Below are 25,768 nucleotides of genomic sequence, written 5' to 3' on the forward strand. Positions count from 1 at the left end.
AACAGGATTTTTAAAAAATTTTCCAAACTCTTGGGTCGCTTATATTAATTTTCCAACGAGTAGAGGGGTTTTCACTGATTAGCCCTGTTCTGTTAAGCAGATTTATAGTATTATGTTTTTAATATCTTATTGTACTTTTTGGTCTATAACAATGTCCCTTATTCACATTATTGTACAAACAAGCACCAGACGATGGTGTGCAGCGAGTCTTCTAAAAACAGGAACCTACTGTCACACGCTGACTACAGGGGTTCCACCAGAAAAAAGGGAACCTCCAGCGAGTGCCGCAACAAACATGGTACACCAGGAACACAATACAACGGTGGGCCCTGGCACTATGGAAAGGGGAGCGGGGTCACCTCCTGCACTCACATGAGGCTGATCCCTGCACTCCCTAATGGCCCTATATGGGTCCTTCCCCATGTTGCCAAGCATGTGCCTAGGCCCTCACTTGCCCTGAACTCACCCTGGCTAGTGAGAAGACCAGTGAGAGCACTAGTTCCACTACTGCAATAATCCAACACGAGGGTAGGAAGACAGACAGGAGGAAATAGACACAAAAGGAAATACTCCAAGCAACCTGAATGCAGCAAACACCACTGCAGTAATTGTTACAAAACTTTAGCTTCTTCCAGAGACTGACTCCTTCCAAAGTTGACAGCTAAGATATGAGAATTCATAACCGACATCAGATGTTAAGACACGTGACTATTTATAGCTAAGGGGAGTGGTCACAAAGAGCTGCACCTGGGATTAAGGCTCTAAAGGATAGCCAGATAGGAAAAAGTCCTTAACCCCTACAACACCAAAAGAAAGCAAATACATTTAAACATAGGATGCCGACCTATGCACAATAAGACGCTGGGACCTTCTGGTCCCAGACTCGCCAGAGATCCCCCAGAGCAGGGCACAGCCATGACACCTACATGTGACAATAATTGACTTTTTTTTCCAGACTTTTGACGGCTTATCTATTCTCCATTGCCGTCTACTAACGGCTAGCAGACGGCAGTTTACAAAAGGAGACATAGCACTGATAAATTATGTCTTATTGGCTATCAAAAAAGATCTTGGTAACAAAAAATAAGTTAATCCTCCATTTCTTACACAATAATAAAGTGAAAGACTTCTGAAGGGAATGTGTCATTAGAAAATGACCAACTGTTTATATCAGGATTTTATTTTAATTTTTGATATTTTATTTTTTTTAATTGTTCGTATCTCAATCTGTATTAAAATAAAATGAGAAATCTTGCAATTTTCACTCTTGTTACTGGGGCAATTCTAGACTCCTAGTTCCCATTCTTTCAGAAAATCCACAAGAACATCAGTAGCAATAGACCTGACTTAAAGGGGCTTCACACGCAACGATATCTCTAAAAATATGTCGTCGGGGTCACGGAATTCGTGACTCACATCCGGCCTCGTTAGCGACGCTGTTGCGTGTGACACCTATGAGCGAGTGTTATCGATCAAAAATATTCACCTAATCATTGATTGTTGACACGTCGTCTATTTTCAAAAAATCATTGCTGGTGCTGCACGCAGGTTGTTAGTCGTTCCTGAGGCAGCACACATCGCTACGTGTGACACCCCGGGAACGACGAACAGCAGCGTTCCTGCGTCCTCCAGCAACGAGGTGGGCGTGTCGTTAATGCAGCTGCTCTCCCCCCGTCCGGTTCTATTGGCGGTCCACTGTGTGACGTCGCTGTGACGGCGCACAAACCTCCCCCTTAAAAAAGAGGTTGTTCGCTGCCCACAGCGACGTCGCTAGGAAGGTAAGTACGTGTTACGCGTCTTAGCGATATTGTGCGCCATGGGCAGCAATTTGCCTGTGACGCACAAACGGGGGTGGGTGCGAATGCTAGCGATGTCACAGCGTGTAAGCCCCCTTTAGACCCTATCTTTCTATTGACGCATATAATGAACCTGGAGAAAAGTCATTGCAAGGGAGCTGGGAGATCAACCTTTTTTGAATAGTTGATTCTGTCTGTGATGATAATGAGGCTTCTCATTATCATCACAGGAAGTTCTAAAAAAGTAAAAAAAAAATTTTTTCGATCATTTACTGATGATGCATTTGATTTAATTCTAGGATTATATTTAATCTCCTCATTGATTATTATTGTTATAGGTAGCAAAACACGGTAATTCATTGAATTGTGAAGTAAAAAAAAATGTGTGCAACACTACATTTATGAGCACTATCTATGGAGACTTCAGGAACAGGTTTTTAATGGTTTCAGATCAGTTTGGTGCTAGACTAACAGGGTGACATCTTTGCCTTTAATTTTAATCCGGTCTCCAGCACACACCGTACACCCGGTGCATCTGTTAAGATTATGCAGTGAATCTGAGCTCAGATACGACCACTGGCAGCAATGAACCTCTCTGCTGTCAAGTCCACAGCCGGCTGTTGGGTGGTCACACTGTGTTCATCCTCCCTTTCTTCCAGGCGTACTTCATTTTTCCCTATAGAAATGGGAGGATGAGTGCGGTTTAAGACCTGGCTTGCAGCATACAAGCATAGCAGAGAAAAATGATCAGTATCCCCCAGGTCCACATCCACCCACGGCCAAGGATTCCTGCTGTAATTCCGCACGGCTGCTCTTGAAGTTCTCCATGGCAGGAGGCCACTGGTGTGTTTTTCAGTGATCATAGGATCCCATAAGGACTGATATGGTTACATATCTTTAAGGAAACCAACTGTGAATGTTCAAGGAGGAAATATCTCTGTGGCACGAGTCCAGCCTTATTCATGGAAAACACACTGGGCTAACTATAAATAAAGGTGATGACATAAACAATATAAAATTCAGATGGTCGATTTAGAAAAATATTTTCTTAACTAAATTTTTGCAAAGTAGGAAAGAAATGTAGGCGGAAAGCCATTTTGGAACAGAACTTGAGGACGATATCATCTCTGGAAAGAGCACAGCTACCTTTTTAATTATTATTGTGTGTCAGAAGAGGTGACGCTGGCATCTCTCCCATCTACGAATTGTGACTGGATCCTGTTCTGTAACATTCCAATATTCACGAATAACTGACAGCTTCACTTTCATTCAAGAATAATGGTCACTAGAGCGTTCTTCCGCATGGTGCCAACACCATATCAAAAAAGGAAATTAAATATATTAGAATTGTACTAGCTCTTTAGCTTTGCCTCCATGTCACTCATAATGGTGCAAATGGTCCACTGTAGTTCTCCAGTTTTAGGCTAGGACTACATGGTGATTTTGGCTACGATACACACCAAGAGGCCAAAGGCTCCAGTATTGAAATACAAAAAACCTGAATGTAGTCACATGCAATTCACATGTTGCTGCGACTATAGGTAGTCTTGATTTCTTGTGACTTGTGTGTTGCAGTTGTGGCAATTGAGGATCTCTGTAGCGGAAACCCATGGTCATATGTAAAGAATATAGCTCTCAGAATGTGAGAATCTGTCTTATTGGTTGTGTTAAGTTCACATGCAAAATCCATATCATCACTATATTGTTTAGTGGCATAGATTTTTATTTAGAAGATTTATATCTTTTAAGGCCAGTTTTATATGTCCAAGAAATACAGACCGATATCAGATTGAAAGACCTAGTCTGACCGCTGGGTCTCCTGACTGGAGCCAACTATCTAAAAAGAATATATGAGGCAGTTAGTTCATGAGTTATGAGATCACGCGATCTGGCTAAGTCTTCCAATCAGAGCACACTCCAAGTTTCACGGACTTAAGGCTCTTTAAAGGGAACCTGACAGGTGCAATATGCACCCAGAACCATGAGCATTTCTGGGTGCGTATTGCGAATCCTGTGGGCGTCCTAATATGCTAAGAGGGCGGAATGAGTGCAGGAACTGACGCTCTTGCGATTAGTCGCTGGCCTCATTAGCATACCATACAAGATCATTAAAAATACTTTTTCTAAAGATTTCTTCATCTATGCTACTAGATACAGGGACGGTTAGCCAGAGATTAGCAATGTGCACCCAGATCTGCTCATGGTTCTGGGTGCATATTGCACCTGACAGGTTCCCTTTAATCCTGACATGAGGAAAGATTGTGAAAAAGTATTTGGTCCTAAAAAGGGTTCTCTTATGAAAAAAGCTCATTAGCAATTTACAGAATAGATTATGAATGTTTGACAGGAAGAAGTTCCAGCAGTCAGACCCACTCAGATCTCAAGAAAGGTGGGGCCCGGCCCAAAGTCCTGTGTGAACAGAGCGTTAGTATGCATACATTGTCCTCTCAATTTCGTTATGAGTGCGGGACCCAAAGGCCTATTCGTGCTGATCACTTATGCTGTGGTTAAGGGGGGATAAGCCTTTTAAGGTCCAAGATACAAGGTATTAAGGGGTTGAAAATAGAGATGAGCAAACCTGATGTTCAGTTTTTGGGCCGACAAAAAAAATACAAGTCAGGTCCTTTACGTATGCTGATTACTTGCGCGAGCATCGCTTGGTGCTAATTCCAGTGCGAGCCACTTGCATTGTTTGAACATATTGCACTGGGAGTAACAACAATGTGATCGGATGTAGTGTGAAACCCACCCAAAAAAAGGGAAAAACCCTGTCCATTCTCCCCCAGAAGTGTTAAGCTTATGGCTGGCTGTATGTGGTGTAACCCTAACTGCCAATCAGTGACTTGGATTGGGGTTCGGGTCGAGTCTGAACCCATGGAGGTTCGATTTAGCTGCACCCGCCGAACCAAACTTCCAAGGGTTCGCTCATACGTGCAACCTAAAACAGTGCCCTCTTCGAAATTTCTTTAGATCTTGGCTTCCATAACATTTGAACATGTTACTAGCAAATATTTTTAAGGCTAATTTTAAGCCAAAACTATGGGTATACTATTTAAATAACTACTTCCAAAACCAATATATAGGCATTAGTATTTCCCTGTGTGTAATCCACATAAACATTCGGCGCCTCTTTGCAACACTATCTGTCTACCTAATCAATGGCATACAGGAACGTTTCATATAGTTATCTCTAAATGCCAGAAAAGTGCTTAAATCCTGCTAAAAGTAAAGATCCATGTGTAGTGGAGTCTCCAAAAGATCAAGGCTTGTTTAGTGATCACATACTCACCGTACTGGAAGGTTTAACGGTGTCAGCGGCCCACGTGTTGGAATGAGGTTCGAGTTGACTTACACAGACCACAAATCTGTCTGGAAACACATACAGCTCTGTACAAAGATAGAGATTGAAGAAATTATTTACTAGTTCAACAAGCTTAAATGTTCCACTGCTCTTCTGCAGTTTTCTATATATCGTACATCTTACGTGTCTTTGTTTACATGAGTAGATTCTATGATTCGAGATACTTTTCCTTTGCATTTTTCAGAAACAAGATGGATCCAGATGAAAAATGAAAGATCATAAAAGGTATTACATTGTCTGAAATGATGGCTTATGTTGAACATCTCATTCTGGAACTGTGCGTTAAGGGGCATATACTGTACATTGCAAGTTAATCGCAAACACTTTCACAATTATCTTGCCATCTAAACAGTCTGCTGATCACCCGATGAGTGAGCAAAATGCTCGTTCATCGAGTGAAATAATCTTTTGTGCAGCACAAAAGATCATCGTACTTTACCATTATCAACCACAATGCATCAATGAATGGCACCCTATGCAAGCCTGTGTGCATTTTGAATAGTGGGAATCCACCCCACAGATGTTTGGTGCATTAGTAAGTGGTTGTTTCATTAGTATTTTTCACCTTTGCTGCCCCTGCTTTTATCATGGAGGCCAGTTGCATCCTGGTGTGCATTTGTGTCTCTCTTGACATGGTATTGGGAGGTATGGCTCTTTTTTCTTCTGGAACCCTCAAAGTTTAATAGTTTGAGTAAATTTGAAGATTGTGTAGTCTAGGTGAAAGAAGAGGAAAGGAGTGATGGACTATAGAGAGCTAAAAGAGGAAAAACAGAAAGTGGTTTTATAGCCTGACTATCCGCCCAAAAGTTATGTTCATTGCCTGGGTGTCTATATATATATATATATATATATATATATATATATATATATATATACACACTTAACCAAAAGAAATAAAAATTAGCTTAAGGGATCAATTCATTAAAGAATGGAGCCAGAGGAGCTTGCTAATTTTTATAAATGGTATTTTTAGCATAATTCTCATAATAGATGACTGTCAGGGTCTACTAGTAGATATGCCCATGGCATCAGTGGCACTACTCGTTTTCAAAACCCACGTCTGTGGATAGGGCTACTGGGAATAGAAAATGGTAAATATTGAATAAAGAAAAAGTCCAGCTCAACTTCAAACCAGCAATCCGGAACCAATGGTAGATATGGAGAAAGTCTTAAAAAGACAAAAATCCCGCTTCATGGTGTGTGGATAAAATAGAAATTTATTGAAAGTCCTTCCAAAGGTAAAATACAGACATCAATTTCAACAGAACAAGAATGTTCATAATAAGACTGTTTATCATTCCCAACGCATAGTTCTTTAATTTTTTTTCTAATGAGATTGATGTCTGAATTTTACCTTTGGATGGTCGTTCAATAAATTTCTATTTCATCCACACACAGTGAAGTCGGATTTTTGTCATTTATAGAAAATGGTACCATATACAGTATCTTCCAACATTTGGGATAAAAGTTAAGACTAATCTATGGAAGATGTATTTAGGTGGATAGTTGTATAAACCACTCAATGGAGGAGTTAGGACTAGTTGTCAGTGGACCTGCAGATACTCGAGATCGGCGGGTCCAGACAGGTTTAAAAAAAAAAAAAAAAAAAAGTTCCAGACCGGCATTGATCCCAGATATCTGCCAGATGCTAGTCCCCATATAAGTCTATATGGAACAGAATTCGGCAATTTAAAATGGTGGTAGAAGGCATAACAGGGTTAGAGCAAATGTGTTATACTTACCAATCTACTGCGAGGCTGTGACACTACCTCCGAGACTGCTCATTATCCTCGTACATATGCACTACTTCCCCCGCCCACAGGCAGTCATGGCATCTCTAATTAGTTGCAGCCAGACAGCGTCCCCATCCTGTGTGACAGCGTGTCTGACTGCTTGCAATTGCACACGCTGTCTAAGTATATTGGTGGAAACATAAACAAATAAATTGGCGTAGGATCCCCACCTATTATGATACCAAGTACCCCAGCTTTTACCGCAGGTAAACTGACCTCAGGTAACCTCATGAAACTAAGTGACCTCACTTCAGGTGAGGTCACTGAGTTCACAGGCCTGCACACTTTGTTTAAAAAAAGATGCAGACTTGGAGCTGAAAACTGCAGGAAAACGGCATCAAAACCGTTTTGTGCATTGTTTGGCCAAGAGATGCAGATTTGGTTCTGAAATTTTTACACCATATTCCTGCACCAAATCTGCATCTCGTGGCAAAAAAAAAAAAAAAAATCACATCACTACTGCATCAAAACTACATCATGTTTTGATGTGATTTTTGCCAGAAGATGCAGATTTGGGGCAGGAATATGTGGTGCAAATTTCAGCACCAAATCTGCATCCCTTAGCAAAAAATGCAGTTTTGTGCCAGGAGTTGCAGGTCTGGGAACTCAGTGACCTTATCTGTGGTGAGGTAACTGAGTTTAAATGAGTTACCTGAGGTCAGGTCACCTGCGGTCACAAGTGGAGGACCGTGGGAACCTCCAGGTGTAACCGCAAAAAAACTGAGTGACGTCACCTCTCATCGCTGCGGCTCAGTCATTCTCTGCATGAAGCCAGCAGCATGCGAACATGTTCTGTGTCTGCGCACTGTGCCTTCAGTATGTATGTAGCAGAGCAGAAATCGTTGTGGTACCTAATGTGGATTATGTTGCAATTGGGTGTTTTGGGAGTTTATAAAGGGGAGATAGAGGTTTATTTCAAATACAGGATTTTTTTCTGTTTGTTTATTTCTTTTCACTTATAGATTAATAATAGAGGGGTTTCACAGACACCTCTGATTACTAATCTAGGGCTTATAGAACAAATCTACAAAACACCATTTTTAAAATATTGGCAAAAGAGTACCAAATCAAGGTCCCTTAAAAGTCAACGCAAACTCCATATTGAACATTCAAGAAACAGGAGGAGAAGGGAGTTTTTGAATGCAAAATTTATTTATTATAGACAAGGGAGGGGTTTTGGCAGAAAAATTAAAAAACAAGTATACAGGGCAGGAAAAGCGGCAAAAAGGTATAAATAGCTATACAAAGATATACACATAATGGCAACAAGCATAGAGAAAATGCAGAAAACCTGCTGGGAGATACAGTGATCTCTTGTAAGCAAAGTGTGAGATGAACAATCAAAAATATAAAGTGCTGCAGTGCAAGTAATTCATGGGTATAAGTTCATCAAACGGCACACAAGAGCAGGTATTCTGCATAAGCTATCCTTATATATAAGAGGCTGAATAGCCTGTCCTAAAAGGAGTCAAAGACATCACAAAGATGTTACATACCTGTTTAAAAGGAAAGGACAAGGAATCGCCAGTGCCGCGTGGATGCCCAGAGTGAGGAAGATACCCCCCAGCCCACCGACACATGTTTTGCCAGGAGGGGGCAAGTGCACCCAAACTCACGGCTTCATCAGGGAGGGAAGAATAATCCACCAGCTGTACCGTAGGACATTTAAATAGACTGCCGAAAAATACTTCCGCGGACACTGAATCAGTTCCGCTTACGTCATCCCCTTGGGTGACACATGCGCGGTCCGTCAGAGACCGTGCCGCGGGCAGATCGGCCATAAGGCGGTGCGGTCTCTGATGGACCGCGCATGCGTCACCCAAGGGGATGATGTAAGCGGAACTGATTCAGTGTCCGCGGAAGTATTTTTCGGCTGTCTATTTAAATGTCGAAACACGTGTCGGTGGGCTGGGGGTATCTTCCTCACTCTGGGCACCCACGCGGCACTGGCAATTCCTTGTCCTTTCCTTTTAAACAGGTATGTAACATCTTTGTGATGTCTTTGACTCCTTTTAGGACAGGCTATTCAGCCTCTTACATATAAGGATAGCGTATGCAGAATACCTGCTCTTGTGTGCTGTTTGATGAACTTATACCCATGAATTACTTGCACTGCAGCACTTTATATTTTTGATTGTTTATCTCACACTTTGCTTACAAGAGATCACTGTATCTCCCAGCAGGTTTTCTGCATTTTCTCTATGCTTGTTGCCATTATGTGTATATCTTTGTATAGCTATTTATACCTTTTTGCCGCTTTTCCTGCCCTGTATACTTGTTTTTTAATTTTTCTGCCAAAACCCCTGCCTTGTCTATAATAAATAATCTAGGGCGTAGTGGCAGCTGTGAGCTTTCATTAACCCCTTATTAACCTGATTGCTACTGCACCAGAGCAATTGGGATGAGAACGGTAAAGAGAGAGGATTGTCATATCTAATGGATGCGGCAATTCTGGGCAGCTGCAGGCTGCTACTTTTAGGCTGGGGGCCCTATAACCATATAATCTGTCAGATATATCATGCCTGGGTATCAAAATTTTGGGGACCGCATGATAATTAAAAAAAAAAAAAAGACGCATACGGCCCCTCTTATTTTGATACATAGCCAAGATAAGCACACGAGTGGGGGTTGCAGCCTGCAGATGTATGCTTTATTGGTGTTGGGTTTCATAATATGGGGGGCCCTACACTATATACATACAGTCAGACACACTGTCACAGAGAGTGGGGGCGCAGTCTGGCTGCAGCCAATCAGAGATGGCGGTGAGTGGGGGAAGCAGTGCATATGTATGGAGAATAATGAGCAGCCCTGGAAGTAGTATGAGCACCCCGAAAGTAGTGTTACAACTACATGGGAGACTGGTAGGTATAACATGCCTGCTTTTCCCCTTTTTTCTTTATTTTTCCTTTATTTATTGATTTATTTTAATTACTCGAGTTGCCAGATCTAGCTAGTTACCCGGAGTTCCCTGAGAACTCTGGTCCCGGGGTCGATGCAGGGGTACTTTTGAACCATCGAAGATCTGGACTTTTACAATCTAGGTCCACCCATTACTAGTTGGGACGTAAGTTCAACATATTTGGAGGTCAGTTTGGGAGTGCAAAGTGCGAAATGCCATGGTATACTATGATGAAAAACTAACACTCAATGAGAAACAATCATCAGGTAATGTAATGCATTAGATGAGGAGTGCACAGACAATTTTGAAGGCAATGGTAGACACCATTATGCTGACCAGCAGACTGTCGGGAAACTCTACATTCAATTAGGTCATCGCTCTGCTATGATGAAGAATACAATGGCGTCCCAGATCTATATACGTTGAAAGCATTATTATCATTGCTGCAGCATCACATGATCATGAACGCCTCGCAGAAGCCTGAGAAAAAAGAAGATTTCCTTTGATTGCACCACCTAAAAGTTGGTTTTGTGTTTCACCTGACCAATAATGAGAACAATGTGGAATCGGGTTTCACAAGCTCAGAGCATTGCTGCAAAATTAGTTTGCTGCTGTCCAGCTGATATATCCTGAAGGCTGAAATCTATCTCAGGTGAAACTCAGCAAGAAATAGCTAAAGTTTTTACTGTTCTCTCCGTAAGCCAAATCTCATTACATTACATTACATATATGTACATGTTGGCATTCTCATCTGTCGCCTGTCAAAACTGGTTCCCACCACATCTCATAAAAAAAAAAATCTCTGTCCCACAAACTAACACGGAGCAGACAAAAAATACAATTTATCACATGATGGCATCTGTTGAGAGATTACATTACCGTAAGTTATTGTATGACAGGTATGATATGACAGATGAGCGTAAAAATAACCAGTGAGTCGGATTGGGTTACACACACTAGTAAAGAATACCATTTATCAACTACAAGTGGGAATAACATGGCCGACGCTGAATATTTATTGTGTGACCGTGCATTAGAAGATTTTCTACCAAGAGACCGTTTTCACGGTTAGCATTTATGGGAGAAGCCATGGTCTGCCTCGAGAACAAGTCCTGGCATTCGCTGCAGGAATACAGAGGTTATTCTTCATTTATTTCAATGGGCGCTTTGAAAAATGACAAGCATGCATAAACCTCCAAGTTGGGAAAACCTCCAATGCCATTTGTTTCCTCTAAATATTAAATTCCGAAAAGCAAAGACAATAATTCTGCCCCATCAACATGTTCTTTTCAATATTATTACTGAGTTGCATAAAGATTTACCAACACTAGATCTACACTGTCGTGTGGTGTTCAGTGTTTCACTCATTGGGTGTCATGGCGGCGTCGGACTCAGTTCACACTGCTGAGTCTGACAAGCAGCCTAAAGGCCCCGTTACACGCATCGATTTATCGTGCAATCGCATGTGCGACGTGACACGCCCAGATCGTATTTACAATTTGCCGGTATCGCTTATAGGTCGTTTATTTGCTGTTACACGTTACGATCTCAAAATCGACGCATCAGCGATCAACGATATATTGTTGGACCCAGGCGGTTGTTTGAATGTTGTTTGACGTTGGCAGGGTGTCAAACGGAACAATATGTCGGCTGCATCCCCAAAATCAAACAATTTTTTTAAAAATGAACGATGTGTCAACGATCCACGATTTTCATCCTATTTGCGATCGTTCAGAGTCGCTCGTAGGTGTCACACACAACAACGTCGCAAGCTATGCCAGATGTGCATCACGGAATTCGTGACCCCAACGACATATCGCACGATAAATCGACGCGTGTAACGGGGCCTTAAGATCACTTAGTTGCACAACCTGTCATGGGCGTCAGCTGTTTCTGGCTTCACTGCCCTCCAATTCAGCAGGAGTCAATTTCGGCTGGCTTGTGATCATCTGCAGGGAGAGCTCAGGTTGATGATCACAGCTGCCTTCACCCTTTATAAGGCTCTGGATACTGGGGCTGAGTGCCGGATATAGTTTTGCTCTTCCTGTGGTTATCCTGCTATATGGTGATCGACAAGTTGCGGTTTTGCGTGATGTGTGAGTTCCCTACCACTTTTGCTTTACTTCCCAGTTCACATACTGTACCCCCTTGGTGTTTAAGTGCAGTGTGTCGAAAGTTTTCATTTACCCTTGTATCATAGTATCATAGTATCATAGTTTTTAAGGTTGAAGGGAGACTCTAAGTCCATCTAGTTCAACCTGTAGCCTAACATGTTGATCCAGAGGAAGGCAAAAAAAACCCCAATGTGGCAAACAAGTTCCAATGGGGAAAAAATTTCCTTCCTGACTCCACATCCGGCAATCAGACTAGTTCCCTGGATCAATACCCTGTGTGAGGTAGCGTCGTCGGCTGCGCTGCAGAAGACACGGGATCCAGGCACCAAGGGTCACAGCACACGGTTTATTCCAAAGAAAAAGTTCACAATAGTACATAGGTGCCTTTCCGGCAGAGAACTCAGGGAGATGTGATCACCCTCTCACACCCGGCACACCTGCCCTTGTTCCTGAATCTATTTATCCCTCCCTTCAGCCTGTAGGGAAAACAGCATTAACCCTATAGTGGATTATCATGGAGTGAGCACAACCGGGGCGAGACATACCGGCCGTCATAGATAACCCCGGTCACAGTCTCACATACCCCCCCCCTCAGTTCAAGCGTGCGGGGTTGAACTCCAGCCATCAAACACGGGCCGCGGGACAAGGCATCGGCGTTGCCCTGCAACCTACCGGCCCGGTGTTCAACCGTAAACCGGAAGTTCTGCAGAGAAAGGAACCACCGGGTAACCCGGGCATTCCGTTCCTTGGCGGACCTCATCCAGACCAGTGGAGAGTGATCCGTCACCAAGCGAAACTGCCGTCCCAGCAGATAATAGCGTAGGGACTCCAAGGCCCACTTGATCGCCAGGCACTCCTTCTCCACTACGCTATAATTCCGCTCGGGAGGGGTGAGCTTCCTACTCAAGAAGGTGACGGGGTGTTCCTCCCCCTGAACCACCTGAGACAGCACTGCCCCTAGGCCGACCTCCGAGGCGTCAGTCTGTACAATGAACTCCTTCCGGAAATCAGGGTTGACCAGAACGGGCTGTCCGCACAGGACCCCCTTCAGGGCCTGGAAGGAGTCCTCGGCCTGCGGAGTCCAGCGCACCATGACGGACTTCTTGCCTTTGAGAAGGTCCGTCAAGGGGGCTGATAGTCCCGCAAAATCCTTTACAAACCTCCTGTAGTACCCCACGATACCCAGGAAGGCCCTAACCTGCTTCGTGGTCAGGGGTCTAGGCCACTTCTGGATCGCCTCAACCTTGTTAATTTGGGGCTTAATCACTCCTTGGCCTATCACGTAGCCCAAGTAGCGGGCTTCCGTGAGTCCCAACGCACATTTCTTGGGATTGGCTGTCAATCCGGCTGTTCGAAGCGCGTCCACCACCGCTTGTACCTGTTCCAAGTGGGTCTGCCAATCGGAGCTGTAAATAATGATGTCATCCAGGTACGCTGATGCATACGCCTGGTGGGGTTCCAGCACTAAGTCCATCAACCTCTGGAACGTGGCCGGAGCGCCATGTAACCCAAAAGGCAAGACAACATAGTGGAAGAGACCCTCCGGCGTAACAAAAGCGTTTTTTTCCTTGGCGGACTCCGTTAGTGGCACCTGCCAGTACCCCTTGGTCAGGTCGAGCGTGGTAAAATATCGCGCCTGTCCCAGCCTATCAATCAGCTCATCCACCCGGGGCATGGGGTAGAGATCGAACTTGGATATTTCGTTCAATCTCCTAAAGTCATTGCAGAACCTTAAGGAGCCATCGGGTTTTGGTATTAGGACAATCGGACTAGCCCATTCACTCCGGGATTTTTCGATGACCCCCAGGCGTAACATTGTCTTTACTTCCTCCGATATGGCTTGTCGTCGAGCCTCCGGTACCCGGTATGACTTCAGGCGTACCTTCAGGTGGGGCTCGGTGACAATATCGTGTCGTATCAGACTGGTCCTACCGGACAGCTCGGAGAAGACATCGGGGTTCTGCTGAACCAACCGTCTGGCCTCTCGCCTCTGTTGCTTGGTGAGGGCTTCTCCAATCCTTACTTCCGGTTCGTCCTCTCCGGAGGTCGCTGGAGCCGGATGTGAACGACCCGAAGAGGAGGGAGGTGGGGAAAAAACAGCCATCAGGCTTTCCCGTTCCTGCCAAGGTTTTAATAGGTTGACATGGTATATTTGTTCAGGTTTCCGCCTACCGGGCTGCAATACTTTATAGTTAACCACCCCGACTCTTTCCTTTATCTCGTAGGGGCCTTGCCACTGAGCCAGGAATTTACTCTCCGCCGTGGGGATTAATACCAACACCCGATCCCCGGGTTTAAAGGTCCGCATGGTGGCTTGTCTATTGTAGCGGCCGCTTTGCGCGGCCTGAGCCTCCTGTAAATGCTCCTTCACAATTGGCATGACCGCGCTTATGCGGTTCTGCATACCCAAAATATGTTCAATCACACTTTTATGGGGGGTGGGCTCCTGCTCCCAGGTTTCTTTTGCCAGGTCCAACAATCCCCGGGGATGTCGCCCGTATAACAATTCAAAAGGCGAAAACCCCGTGGATGCCTGTGGCACCTCTCGTATGGCAAACATCAAATAGGGAAGCATCATATCCCAGTCTTTCCCGTCTTTGGAAATCACCCTTTTGAGCATGGTTTTCAGGGTTTTATTGAATCGTTCCACTAAACCATCCGTCTGAGGATGATACACAGACGTACGCAACTGCTTGATCTGGAGTAGCCGGCATAGCTCTTTGGTCACTTTAGACATGAATGGGGTCCCCTGATCCGTAAGGATCTCCTTGGGCAACCCCACCCGGCAGAACACAGCAAACAACTCCCGAGCTATAAGCTTGGCTGCAGTATGTCTGAGAGGTATCGCCTCGGGATACCGGGTGGCATAGTCAACGATCACTAGGATATGCTGGTGCCCTCGAGCAGACTTTACGAGGGGCCCCACCAGATCCATCCCTATCCGTTCAAAAGGGACTTCTATAATGGGTAACGGTACCAACGGACTGCGAAAGTGGGTCAGGGGTGCGGTAAGCTGACACTCCGGGCAGGTTTCGCAGAACCGTTTTACCTCCCCAAAGACCCCGGGCCAATAGAACCTTTGCAATATTCGCTCCTGCGTTTTCTTGACCCCTAGGTGACCACTCATCAGGTGTTTATGAGCCAAGTCGAGGACCCGCCGGCGATACGGCTGGGGCACCACCAACTGCTCTACCCCTACGCCCCGTATTTCATCTACCCGGTAGAGTAAATCCTGCTTAAGAGCGAAATGGGGGTATCTTACCTGGGCACCAGGCAGCTGTGCCACCCCGTCAACTACTGTCACCCGACTCCGGGCATGTATTAATGTAGGGTCCTGGAGTTGGGCTGTCCCAAACGTATCCGGGGACGCCTCCAACTCCGGGATGGGCTCGACCGTCTCAGCCTCTCCTGCCAATACCTCTAGGGGCGACCTATCAGGTTCACATCCTGTCCCTATCATGGGGACCCCTACGGCAGGCGTCCCGGATTCAGGATTGTAGGGCTCAGGTCCCGGACTGACCAATATCTGAGGGCACTTAGGAGGTCCCTTCCATAAAGTCCAAAAATAGGGCAGATCCCTTCCTAGGATCACATCATAGGGAAGAGTATTAATAAGTCCCACCTCATGTTGCACCTGACCGCAAGGTGCTGTGATGGTGACTATCCCCGTGGGATAGTCTCGGCGGTCCCCATGTATGCAAACCACCCCCACGGTACGTCCTGTGGCCTTTACTTTAGCCCTTAGGGTTGATCGCACAAGGGTCACTAAGCTTCCGGAATCCAACAAGCCTGTAACCGGACATCCATTCACCTGAATTTGGCACAAGTGGGGCTCAGTCTCTGGGTAGACCAGGTCAGCGGTACACACCACCTGAGCATACATTGAACCCCGCCGGGTAACCCCACAATCCATGGGCTCCGTGGTGAGTGGACACTGGGCTTCCATATGTCCCACCCGCTGGCACCGCCAACATCTAATAGGGAAGGACACCCCCTTGACGAGTTGTCGTTTAGGGTACATAGTTTTCCGGACCTCAGGGACGGAGGGTGGGGCTTCAGACGGGACGGTAGCGGACTCCCGCACCGGTGTCAGCGGTGGGTCCTTGGCCCTAGGCTTGGAGGGGCCGGACCGACGGGCGGTACGCAAAGTCTCAGTGTCCCGTATCAAGTCCTGCGTAGCCACATGCCGCTCTACCAGGGACACTAATTGGTCCAGGGTACTCGGGTCACCCTGTCCGACCCACCGTTGAATGGTGACGGGTAAAGTGCGCACAAAACGATCCACTACTACTCTTTCCACCATTTGCGCCGGGCTCAGAGTGTCAGGCTGCAACCACTTTTTTACAAGATGTAACAAGTCATAGGCCTGGGAGCGTACGGGTTTGGCTTCCTCAAAGAACCACTGATTTACCCGCTGAGCCCGTACATAGGTATTCACCCCCAACCGAGCCAGTATTTCGGCTTTCAGGGTCACATAGTCAATGGCGTCCTCGGTACAGAGGTCCAGGTACGCTTTTTGGGGTTCCCCCGTCAGATAGGGCGACAATACCTCAGCCCACTGCGGGGTCGGCAGCTTTTCCCGCTCGGCCACCCGCTCAAACACCGCCAGGAACGCTTCCACATCATCACCCGGGGTCATCTTTTGCAACGCTTGTCTCACCGCTTTCCGGACGCTGCTGTCGTCATCCGGTCCCGGGGTTGTTGCTGCCGGTCTGGCACGGATCGACTTGGCCAGGAGAACCATCTGTTCTTGGTGCCTTTTTTCCTGCAATTGCAAGGCTTGCTGCTGACGTGCATTGGCCTGCTCCATCTGTTCTTGGTGCACTTGCAAGGATTGCTGCTGACGTGCATTGGCCTGATCCATCTGTTCTTGGAATTTTTTTTCCTGCATTTGCAAGGATTGGAGCAGGTGTGCATTGGTTTGTAGCTGCTGTGCATTAGCCTGTTGCTGCTGTGCATTAGCCTGAGCCAAATGCTTTAGTATGTCCTCCATGGCGTCGCCGGGTTTGGGCTGTAGTATAGCCGCTCGAATCCAGGACATGCGCAGCTGGGTCACCAGGGATGGATGCTACACCTCACCGGCTGTCATGCCCGCCGATTCTCCACCATATGTGAGGTAGCGTCGTCGGCTGCGCTGCAGAAGACACGGGATCCAGGCACCAAGGGTCACAGCACACGGTTTATTCCAAAGAAAAAGTTCACAATAGTACATAGGTGCCTTTCCGGCAGAGAACTCAGGGAGATGTGATCACCCTCTCACACCCGGCACACCTGCCCTTGTTCCTGAATCTATTTATCCCTCCCTTCAGCCTGTAGGGAAAACAGCATTAACCCTATAGTGGATTATCATGGAGTGAGCACAACCGGGGCGAGACATACCGGCCGTCATAGATAACCCCGGTCACAGTCTCACACCTGTCATAAAATCTAATATACATAACTGGTAATATTACATTTTTCAAGAAAGGCGTCCAGGCTCTGCTTAAATGTTAGTAGTGAATCACTCATTACAACATCATGTGGCAGAGAGTTCCATAGTCTCGCTGCTCGTACAGTAAAGAATCCTCGTCTGTGATTATGATTAAACCTTCTTTCCTCAAGACGTAGTGGATGCCCCCGTGTTCCAGTTGCAGGCCTTGGTGTAAAAAGATCTTTGGAAAGGTCTCTGTACTGTCCCCTCATATATTTATACATTGTGATTAGATCCCCCCTAAGCCTTCGTTTTTCCAAACTAAATAACCCCAAGTTTAATAACCTGTCTTGGTATTGCAGCCCACCCATTCCTCTAATAATCTTGGTGGCTCTTCTCTGCACCCTCTCCAGTTCAGCTATGTCCTTCTTATATATCGGTGACCAGAATTGTACACAGTATTCTAAGTGTGGTCGCACTAGTGACTTGTACAGAGGTAGAACTATATTTTTTTCATGAACACTTATACCTCTTTTAATACATCCCATTATTTTATTAGCCCTGGCAGCAGCTGCCTGACACTGTCCACTAAAGTGAAGTTTACCATCCACCAATACACCCAAGTCTTTTTCTGTGTCTGTTTTACCCAGTGTTCTACGATTAAGTACATAATCATAAATGTTATTTCCTCTACCCAAGTGCATGACCTTACATTTATCTACATTAAACTTCAATTGCCACTTCTCAGCCCAATCCTCCAATTTACATAAATCTCCCTGTAATATAAAATTATCCTCCTCTGTATTGATTACCCTGCAGAGTTTAGTATCATCTGCAAATATTGAAATTCTACTCCGCATGCCCCCAACAAGGTCATTTATAAATATGTTGAAAAGAAGTGGGCCCAATACTGACCCCTGTGGTACCCCACTATGAACTGAGACCCAGTCCGAGTACGTACCATTAATCTGTCTATGCCTATGCCTTGTCTATGCCTACATGTGGGGTTTTGGTTACTGGGTTTCCGGACCGCTCCCAAGGTGCGGGAGAGTAACATCAAGACTCGGACAGGAGACAGGGTCACGCTGGGGCCTCAAACCTGGGTACCATTGAGCGTTCCTTTTGAGATAAGGGACAGCACAGGGTTCCCAGCCTTAGGGTCAGCCTAGGAGCCCCTGTTCCACCCATACATAACCTGTGATATACACAAACCGGCTGCACCTTCTTCAGCAGCAATATTCAATGGCCCACGCATCATATAATTTGATATCAGCCTTTTACACGTTAAGCTAAAAGTGGCCAAACACCTTCAACCGGTTTTGGTTAATAGCTGTTTTCGCTGACCTCCTCATACACATGTATGCACCATTTGACCACACAAGTATACATTTTTGATGGGGAGAGATGAAGATGGGGGCTGCCATACACCTCTGGCGTGCCTTTTTATTCTTGAGAAGATGAAATTCAGCAGACTACTCTTTTTTTCTTCTATGATATCTGCGAACAAGTGTCGTCAGAACATCTCAGAAAACATTACATGGTAAGAATTGGTGGGTTCAGCCAATGTCAATCTAATGTGTATGGTCACCATACCCTGTATGGAAGCTTACCATGAGGCTGAAAAGAAACCCTATCACTTGATTATTTATGCTGCCTAAACCACCGGCAAGATGAACCAGTGCATGAGCCTGGTGCATTTCAGAGAACATATGTTTTAAAGATCCGGAAGGCAATCATAGCCGAAGACCAGTCTAGTCGAGTGCCACTCTGTGCCATCTTCTATCCACTCTTCTGCAGTTGATTGACAAGCCTCTCCTACAGCGATAGACCTGTCAATCATCTAAAACAGGACTGGGAAAAGCAGGCCGGGGATGGCGCTGGAGTGATCTCATCTCATAGCATATTTTTTCTGAAACATCGGGAGTATGTTAGGGACTAACCGGCTTTGATTCATATGTATGAGTATGAGTATGTATGAGTATGTTAGGGACAACACGGCTTTGATTCATAATGTCCGTGGCAGCAGGTTCCTTTTAATTAGTGAGAACAGGAACAAGAAAAGAAGTGGCCAACAATTCTTTAAAAAAAATAGTATTTAATATCAAAAAAGCTGACACACAAAAAGGAGTTTGGTGTCTAGTAAAAAACTTCTTGAACCAATTTAATCTCCGGAAGGGGGGCACTCTGGCTTTTTCTCTTTCAGACAGTTCACACCGCCTTTTCGACAAATTTTGGCTCAACAGACAATGTATCAGTCCCGGTCGCCCCATTCTGCTTTCTATCTCTCCTCTCCTTCCTCTGAAACACCCCTCTTTCTTTAGATTCTGTGACTTTTCCTCGCTTTAATCTCTTCTTGTTTTATCATTTTCTAAGGTTTTAAATGATTATCTATGTACCATTTCTACCATCCATAGAATTTTGCGAAGCCTGCGAAGGCTTGGTGCCGCATTGACTTCTGATCTGCATCATTTGTTATAGCATGGATGTATGTTCTAATATTGTATTTCTTTGGAAAATTAATAAAATCTTAAATTGGAAAAAAAAAGGAGTTTGGGTGGTGCATAGAGCTAGAACTATTCAGTCTGACAAATACACAATACCTTTAGGCTATATTTACACAGTGCGTTTTTGCTGTGTTATCTTCTGCAGTAATAAAGCAGTTTTTTTGATGATTTTTTTGGTGTTATCTGTCTACACTACAGCAAAAAACGCAGCAAAAAAAATTGCAAAAAATGCAGTTGCATTTTTGAACTCTCATTGCATTCAAAGGTGAAAAAAGCAGCAAAAACGCTAAAAAAATTTACGCTGGTTCTTTTAATAAAAAAGCAGCAAAAATGCAGCAGTTTTCCATTTCAGTTGGGACAAAAAAAGCAAGTGTGTGTGCAAGAGATTTCTGGAATCTCCCAGGTTTTGCTAGCACTGAAAAAAGCAGCTTTTTATTAGTGTGTATTTTGCACAAAATCAATGAAAAAAACATGCAAAAAAATTCACTATGTGAACATAGCCTTAACATTTGAGGCATTAAACCTTCTTGGAACCATATTACATTGGATAGGCATCAATGGCTATATGAATTGATATCATTAATATTTACAATTGTTATTATTAACAACTACTGTAATTAATGGGTGGGGGGCGTAGAATCCCTTGTTCAATACCCATTCTAATAGCTATCCTAAAACTGAAAATTCTCATAAAGGACAAAAATATTTTGTGATATTTTTTTTTCCCAAAATAAATAATTTTATTATTACTACAGATGAGAAACAAATTAAAAAAATGGGGGTTTGTGTGTACTGATTGTGGAATTTTTTGGATATTCAGAGGCAGTACTCATAAATCCAATAGTAGATTATTCATAGTGCTATCATGACATACCTCGATACTGACGTGCGACACAGCGAAGATTTACCCATCTCTTAATAAAATAAGCTGCAATTCGCAGATGAGTTCCTAAACAAAAACAACAAAAATCATAAAAAAAATCTGACAGAAACATGTAATAAGGCTGTGAAAATAAAGCAGATGCAAAACCAACAACAATTGTTAGAATGAATAGTGCACAAGATGTGGGACCAATGTATGAGGGAGATCCGGTATGTATTGGACAAGATGAAGCAGAGCAGCACTCCACTAGAATTTATATTCCTCCTGAGAATGACATATAACATTAACGACAAATAACATTTAGTATGGGGTTATCATTTACGAAGTATTGAGGACTAAGTGTAAAATATGCAATGGTAAAATTCCTTCAGAGTGGACGAGGACAGTATCTCTAGTGCCACTTATTGTGGGTAGCAATCAAAAAAAATCAATATCAACCATTTGATGAGCCTTGCCACGTGCCTTAGGATAATCACCAAACCAGACTCTCTATTTGCAGACACTTGTTTCGGGCTGTTTGCTCCTAATCAGGGCAAAGCAGGAGGTCTGATTCAGTTGAATGAAAGGCTTCTGACAGTGATCTAAGGCATAATGTCTCTCCTTATTGAGAGCGCCACACCAGTGTAAGGTTAGGTTCGCACACTGCGTCTTTTTGACGCTGCGTTTTTGTGCGTTTTTGGCCGCTAAAAACGCACAAAAACGCACCTGCGTCGAAAAAACGCATCAAAAAATGCATGCGTTTTTGCCGCGATTTGGTGCGTTTTTGGCTGCGTTTTGCTGCGTTTTTGATCTCTGTGTTTTGCTGCGTTTTTCAAATGCATTGCATGGGCGGAAAACGCAGAAAAACGCAGGAAAGAACTGACTTGTCCATTTTTTTTTAACTCAACTGTGTGCGGACAGCAAAAATGAAAACTCATAGACTTTGCTGGGGAAGCAAAGTCCTGCAGTTTTGAGGCCAAAAACGCACCCGAAAAACGCGCAAAAACGCACTGTGCGCACATAGCCTAAAAAGACTTAAAGGGAGTACAATCCACCTCTGGGAAAGTAAATATGCAAAGTGAGCACGTGCCTCTTAATGATTTTGGTACATCTTTCAGCTGCCGTGTGTGAGCGTATGAAAGTGGAGTATATTTCTCCAGTCATTTAAGCCATTTTGTATGGAGTAAAGTATGAGGAGTTTGTACATCAAAACTTTGTTGTTTGCAGATAGTCAACAGAGATACAAAACGTGCTGAGAAAATAAGATATACAATAACTGACAAAGATATGAGACAAATCAAATGTGAAACGACCAGAAACCCGTTATCATCCCATACTGTCATATTGTAGATTAAGGTGTTCAGTGCTCAGAGACATGGCCAAGATAAGGAAGGCTGAAACTGACCAATACCAAATAAGACACAGAAGTTGAAACGTCAAGAAATATCTAAAGACAGATTTTCAAAGGTTTTATGAACTGATGAGATGAGAGTAACTCTAGATGGATCAGGTGAATGGATCTGTGATTGGATCGGTATCGGGCACAGATCTCCACTTCGACTCAGACGCCAGCAAGATGGAGGTGGGTATGGTTATGGGCTGGTATTATTAAAGATGAGCTAGTTGGACATTTTCGTCTTGAAGTTGGACTCAAAATCAGCTCCAAAACCTAGAATACACTTTCTTCGAGCAGTAGTACTGAAGAAAAAACATGAGTTTTATACAGGACAAAGCTTCATCACATGCATGAACATCCACCACTACTTGGCTGCCAATAAACGCCTTAAGGCCGGGGACACATGTGATCCTCGCATGACACTCAGCTCGCGCTGGCAGCACAGCAGGAGGCAAGTGTCATACGAGTGTCACTGCGACTGAGGTCCGATCATGCGATCGGACCTATGCTGCGGGGGACGGACCGGCACTGAAGAGGGGCGGGCTGGCACGGAGGAGGAGAGGGAGTGATTTATCTTCCGCTCTGCTCCGTAGCCGGCTATTGCCATTCTCGCACTGCATTCGCGGTACACCGGTGTACCGCGAGTCAGAGCGATCTTTTTCTCGCCCAATAAACTTGAATGGGTACGAGAGAAAGAGTCTCGCATTACAGTCGCAGCATACTGCGAATGTTTTCTCGGTCCGATTGGGGCTGAGAAAATAATCGCTCATGGGTGCTGACACATAGGTTAATATTGGTCCGAGTGGAATGCGATGTTTTATCGCACTCCACTCGGTCCGATTTTCATGCCGTGTGTCTTAGGTCTAAAGATGAAAGAATAACAACATGGCTCCACCATCCAACTTGCATAAATCCAAAAGATAATATTAAAGTTTCATTACCCTTCTTATGTACAGTATTTTCCTCTTTTATCAGGAATAGTTTTTTATACCGGACCTTTTATTCTTACTATAATGTGAAACGCAGGCAGCAACATCAGAGGCTTTCCCTTTTTCATTAAAAAAAACTGTTTGTGATGGAAAAGCACTGCTCTAATAATCAAATTATAGCATAATGCAAATATATATTTTCAATTCAATAGTGCCATATAGCAACCATGCAATAGTGCCATAGAATACCCATATAGCTGTGCTGCAGAGTAACAAATATTGCTACCTTGTATTTTATCTTACATGGTATTTGAGGTTTCACAAAATGTTATGTACAGTAAAGTAATAGTACTGGTGAATAAAAGAAACTTTGCAATACTGTATAACTTAGAAGAAAAATATGAATTTCTCCACTTATGAGCTACTTTTTCCACCTGCGTCTTGAACACAGTAATGTTAGAGACAGGGCCTGCAAAGGGGACAACTGGTGAAAAATGTCTCGTCTACACACACGACATATGACTCTTGAAAAAAGTGCTCTGACTTGCTCATTTCTGCCAACAGCAGGCCGCAATGTCTGCATGCGTGCACATACATATCAGTGTACGGACCTATAGACTGTCTAAGTCACACTTCAATAATCAATATTAAGAGGAAAAATCACGTAGCAGATCACAGTGACCTCATTGCTGCCTTGTTTCGAGCCCGGGTTACTAAGCAATGGATCGCCTCACAGACCATGCCGTATGCATGGTGTGTGAGGCAAACTATCTGTGCCAAATTTCTGATGATTGTCACTTTATGAGGTTATAACTCTGGAACGCTTCAATGGATCCCAGTGATATTTTACTCCTTGTTAGTGGTAAATTTAGTACAATATATTTTGCATTTATTTGTGGGGAAAAATTTGGTGAACATTTTGAAACTTTCGCCACTTTCAATTTTTATGCCCTTAAACCAGAGAGTAATGTCATATAAAATAGTTAATTAATTACATTTCACACATATCTACTTTACATCAGCGCAATTTTTGAAACATATTTTTTTTTATTAGGAATTTTTTTTGTTAGGAAGTTAGAAAGGCTCAAAGTTCATCAGCAATTTCTCATTTTTACAACGAAATTTACAAAACCATATATTTAGGGACCACATCACATTTGAAGTGACTTTGAGAGGCCTAGGTGACAGAAAACACCCAAAAGTGACACCATTCTAAAAACTGTACCCCAAAGTGCTCAAAATCATATTCAAGAAGTTTATTAACCCTTCAGGTGCTTCACAGGAATGAATGCAAAGTGGAATGGAAAAAAAATAAATTTATATTTTACCTAAAAATGTTGCCTTATCCCCAATGTATTCACTTTTACAAGGAATGGCATAATGAAATGAACCTTAAAATTTGTTACCCAGTTTCTTCGGAGCACGTTTGTATACCACATGTGGTCAGAGACTTCTGTTTGGACAAATGTCAGGGCTCAGAATAGAACAAGTGCCATTTGAATCTTGAAATACAAATTTAGCTGAAATAGATTGTGGGCACCATGTCACATTTGGAGGGCCTCTATGGTGCCTAAACAGCAGAAACCCCCCCTCAAGTGAACTCCTTTTGGAAACTAGACTTTTCATTGATTTTATCCAGGGGTATAGTGAATAGAGATGAGCGGACTTGTGGAATTTCGGTTCGGTGGGTTCAGCCGAACTTTAGATAAAGTTTGGTTTGGGACCCCAATGGAAGTCACTAATTGGACAGTTCGGGTATCCACCCATATGCAGGCAGCCACAAACAGATCACTTTTTTTTTTTTGGTGCACACTACATCTGATCAGCATGAGCAGGTCAAACATTGTAAGAGGATCGCACTTGGCTAAGCACTGAGGAAACCTAAGCACAGCAATGTCGGCGCGAGTGGTTTGCACACCCAAACTCTGTTTTTTGTAACGCCTGTGTTTAGTACGAACATTGAACTTCGGGTTCGCTCATCTCTAGTAGTGAACATTTTGAACTCACAGGTACTTCACAGAATTTGATAACATTAGGCCGTCATATGGAAATTTTTATTTTTTTCACAAAAAGTTGTGCTTTAGCCCCGAATTTCACCCTTCTACAAGAGGTAACACCAAAAAGTGGACCCCACAGTTTGTTACCCACTTTCTTATGAGCGAAGCAGTACCCCACATGCAGTCAAAAAGTTTTATTTGTACAAACATCAGAGCTCGTAACAGTAGTTTGGCACCCCTGAGGCTCCAGTCGCCACAAAGGTACTGCACTTCAGCCAGAGGTGTGGTGTCCAATTCCCGGGTAAGGAGGGGGTCACAAACACATACACTCTTATTTAGCAACACTCCATCAGGCCATGGATAGGGCCAAGTGCAACTAAGCTATCTCCTCCGGTAGAAGCACCGTCCCCTAAGCCAGCTGGGAGGTGGGGTTTAGTTAGTGGGAGAACACTGTAGAACGTGAGTGAGTTAGGAAGAGGGCACGGAGGAGTGAACACCTGTGGTCTGGAGCTGCTGCAGCTCTGCCCAAGCACAAGAGAGAAGGGGTCCTAGAGCCCACGGGAAGTGCGCCATACACCCGTGGTCTGGTTCCACAAACGGCAAACCGGAGTGGAGGGACTTGGCCGCAGAAGGGGACCGGCCTCTCAACTAGTGGAGAACTAGAAGTCTCAGCTAGCAAACCGGAGGCTAAGGCTACTGCAAGGGCT

The 25,768-nt window shown here is 44.2% G+C and overlaps 1 protein-coding gene across 1 annotated transcript in view; it reads right to left on the reverse strand.

Moving 5' to 3' along the window:
* SLX4IP (SLX4 interacting protein) overlaps nt 1-25,768 on the reverse strand; it is a 139,135-nt gene that overhangs the window by 34,590 nt on the left and 78,777 nt on the right. Inside the window, exons 3-4 of the mRNA XM_075341445.1 lie at nt 20,752-20,826; nt 5,086-5,183 (exon numbers count right to left, since the gene is read on the reverse strand). Coding sequence (XP_075197560.1) covers nt 5,086-5,183; nt 20,752-20,826 — 173 coding nt within the window. The remainder of the gene's footprint in view (nt 1-5,085; nt 5,184-20,751; nt 20,827-25,768) is intronic.

Source organism: Anomaloglossus baeobatrachus, chromosome 3 (genome assembly GCF_048569485.1).
Source record: "Anomaloglossus baeobatrachus isolate aAnoBae1 chromosome 3, aAnoBae1.hap1, whole genome shotgun sequence".
Lineage (NCBI taxonomy): Eukaryota > Metazoa > Chordata > Amphibia > Anura > Aromobatidae > Anomaloglossus > Anomaloglossus baeobatrachus.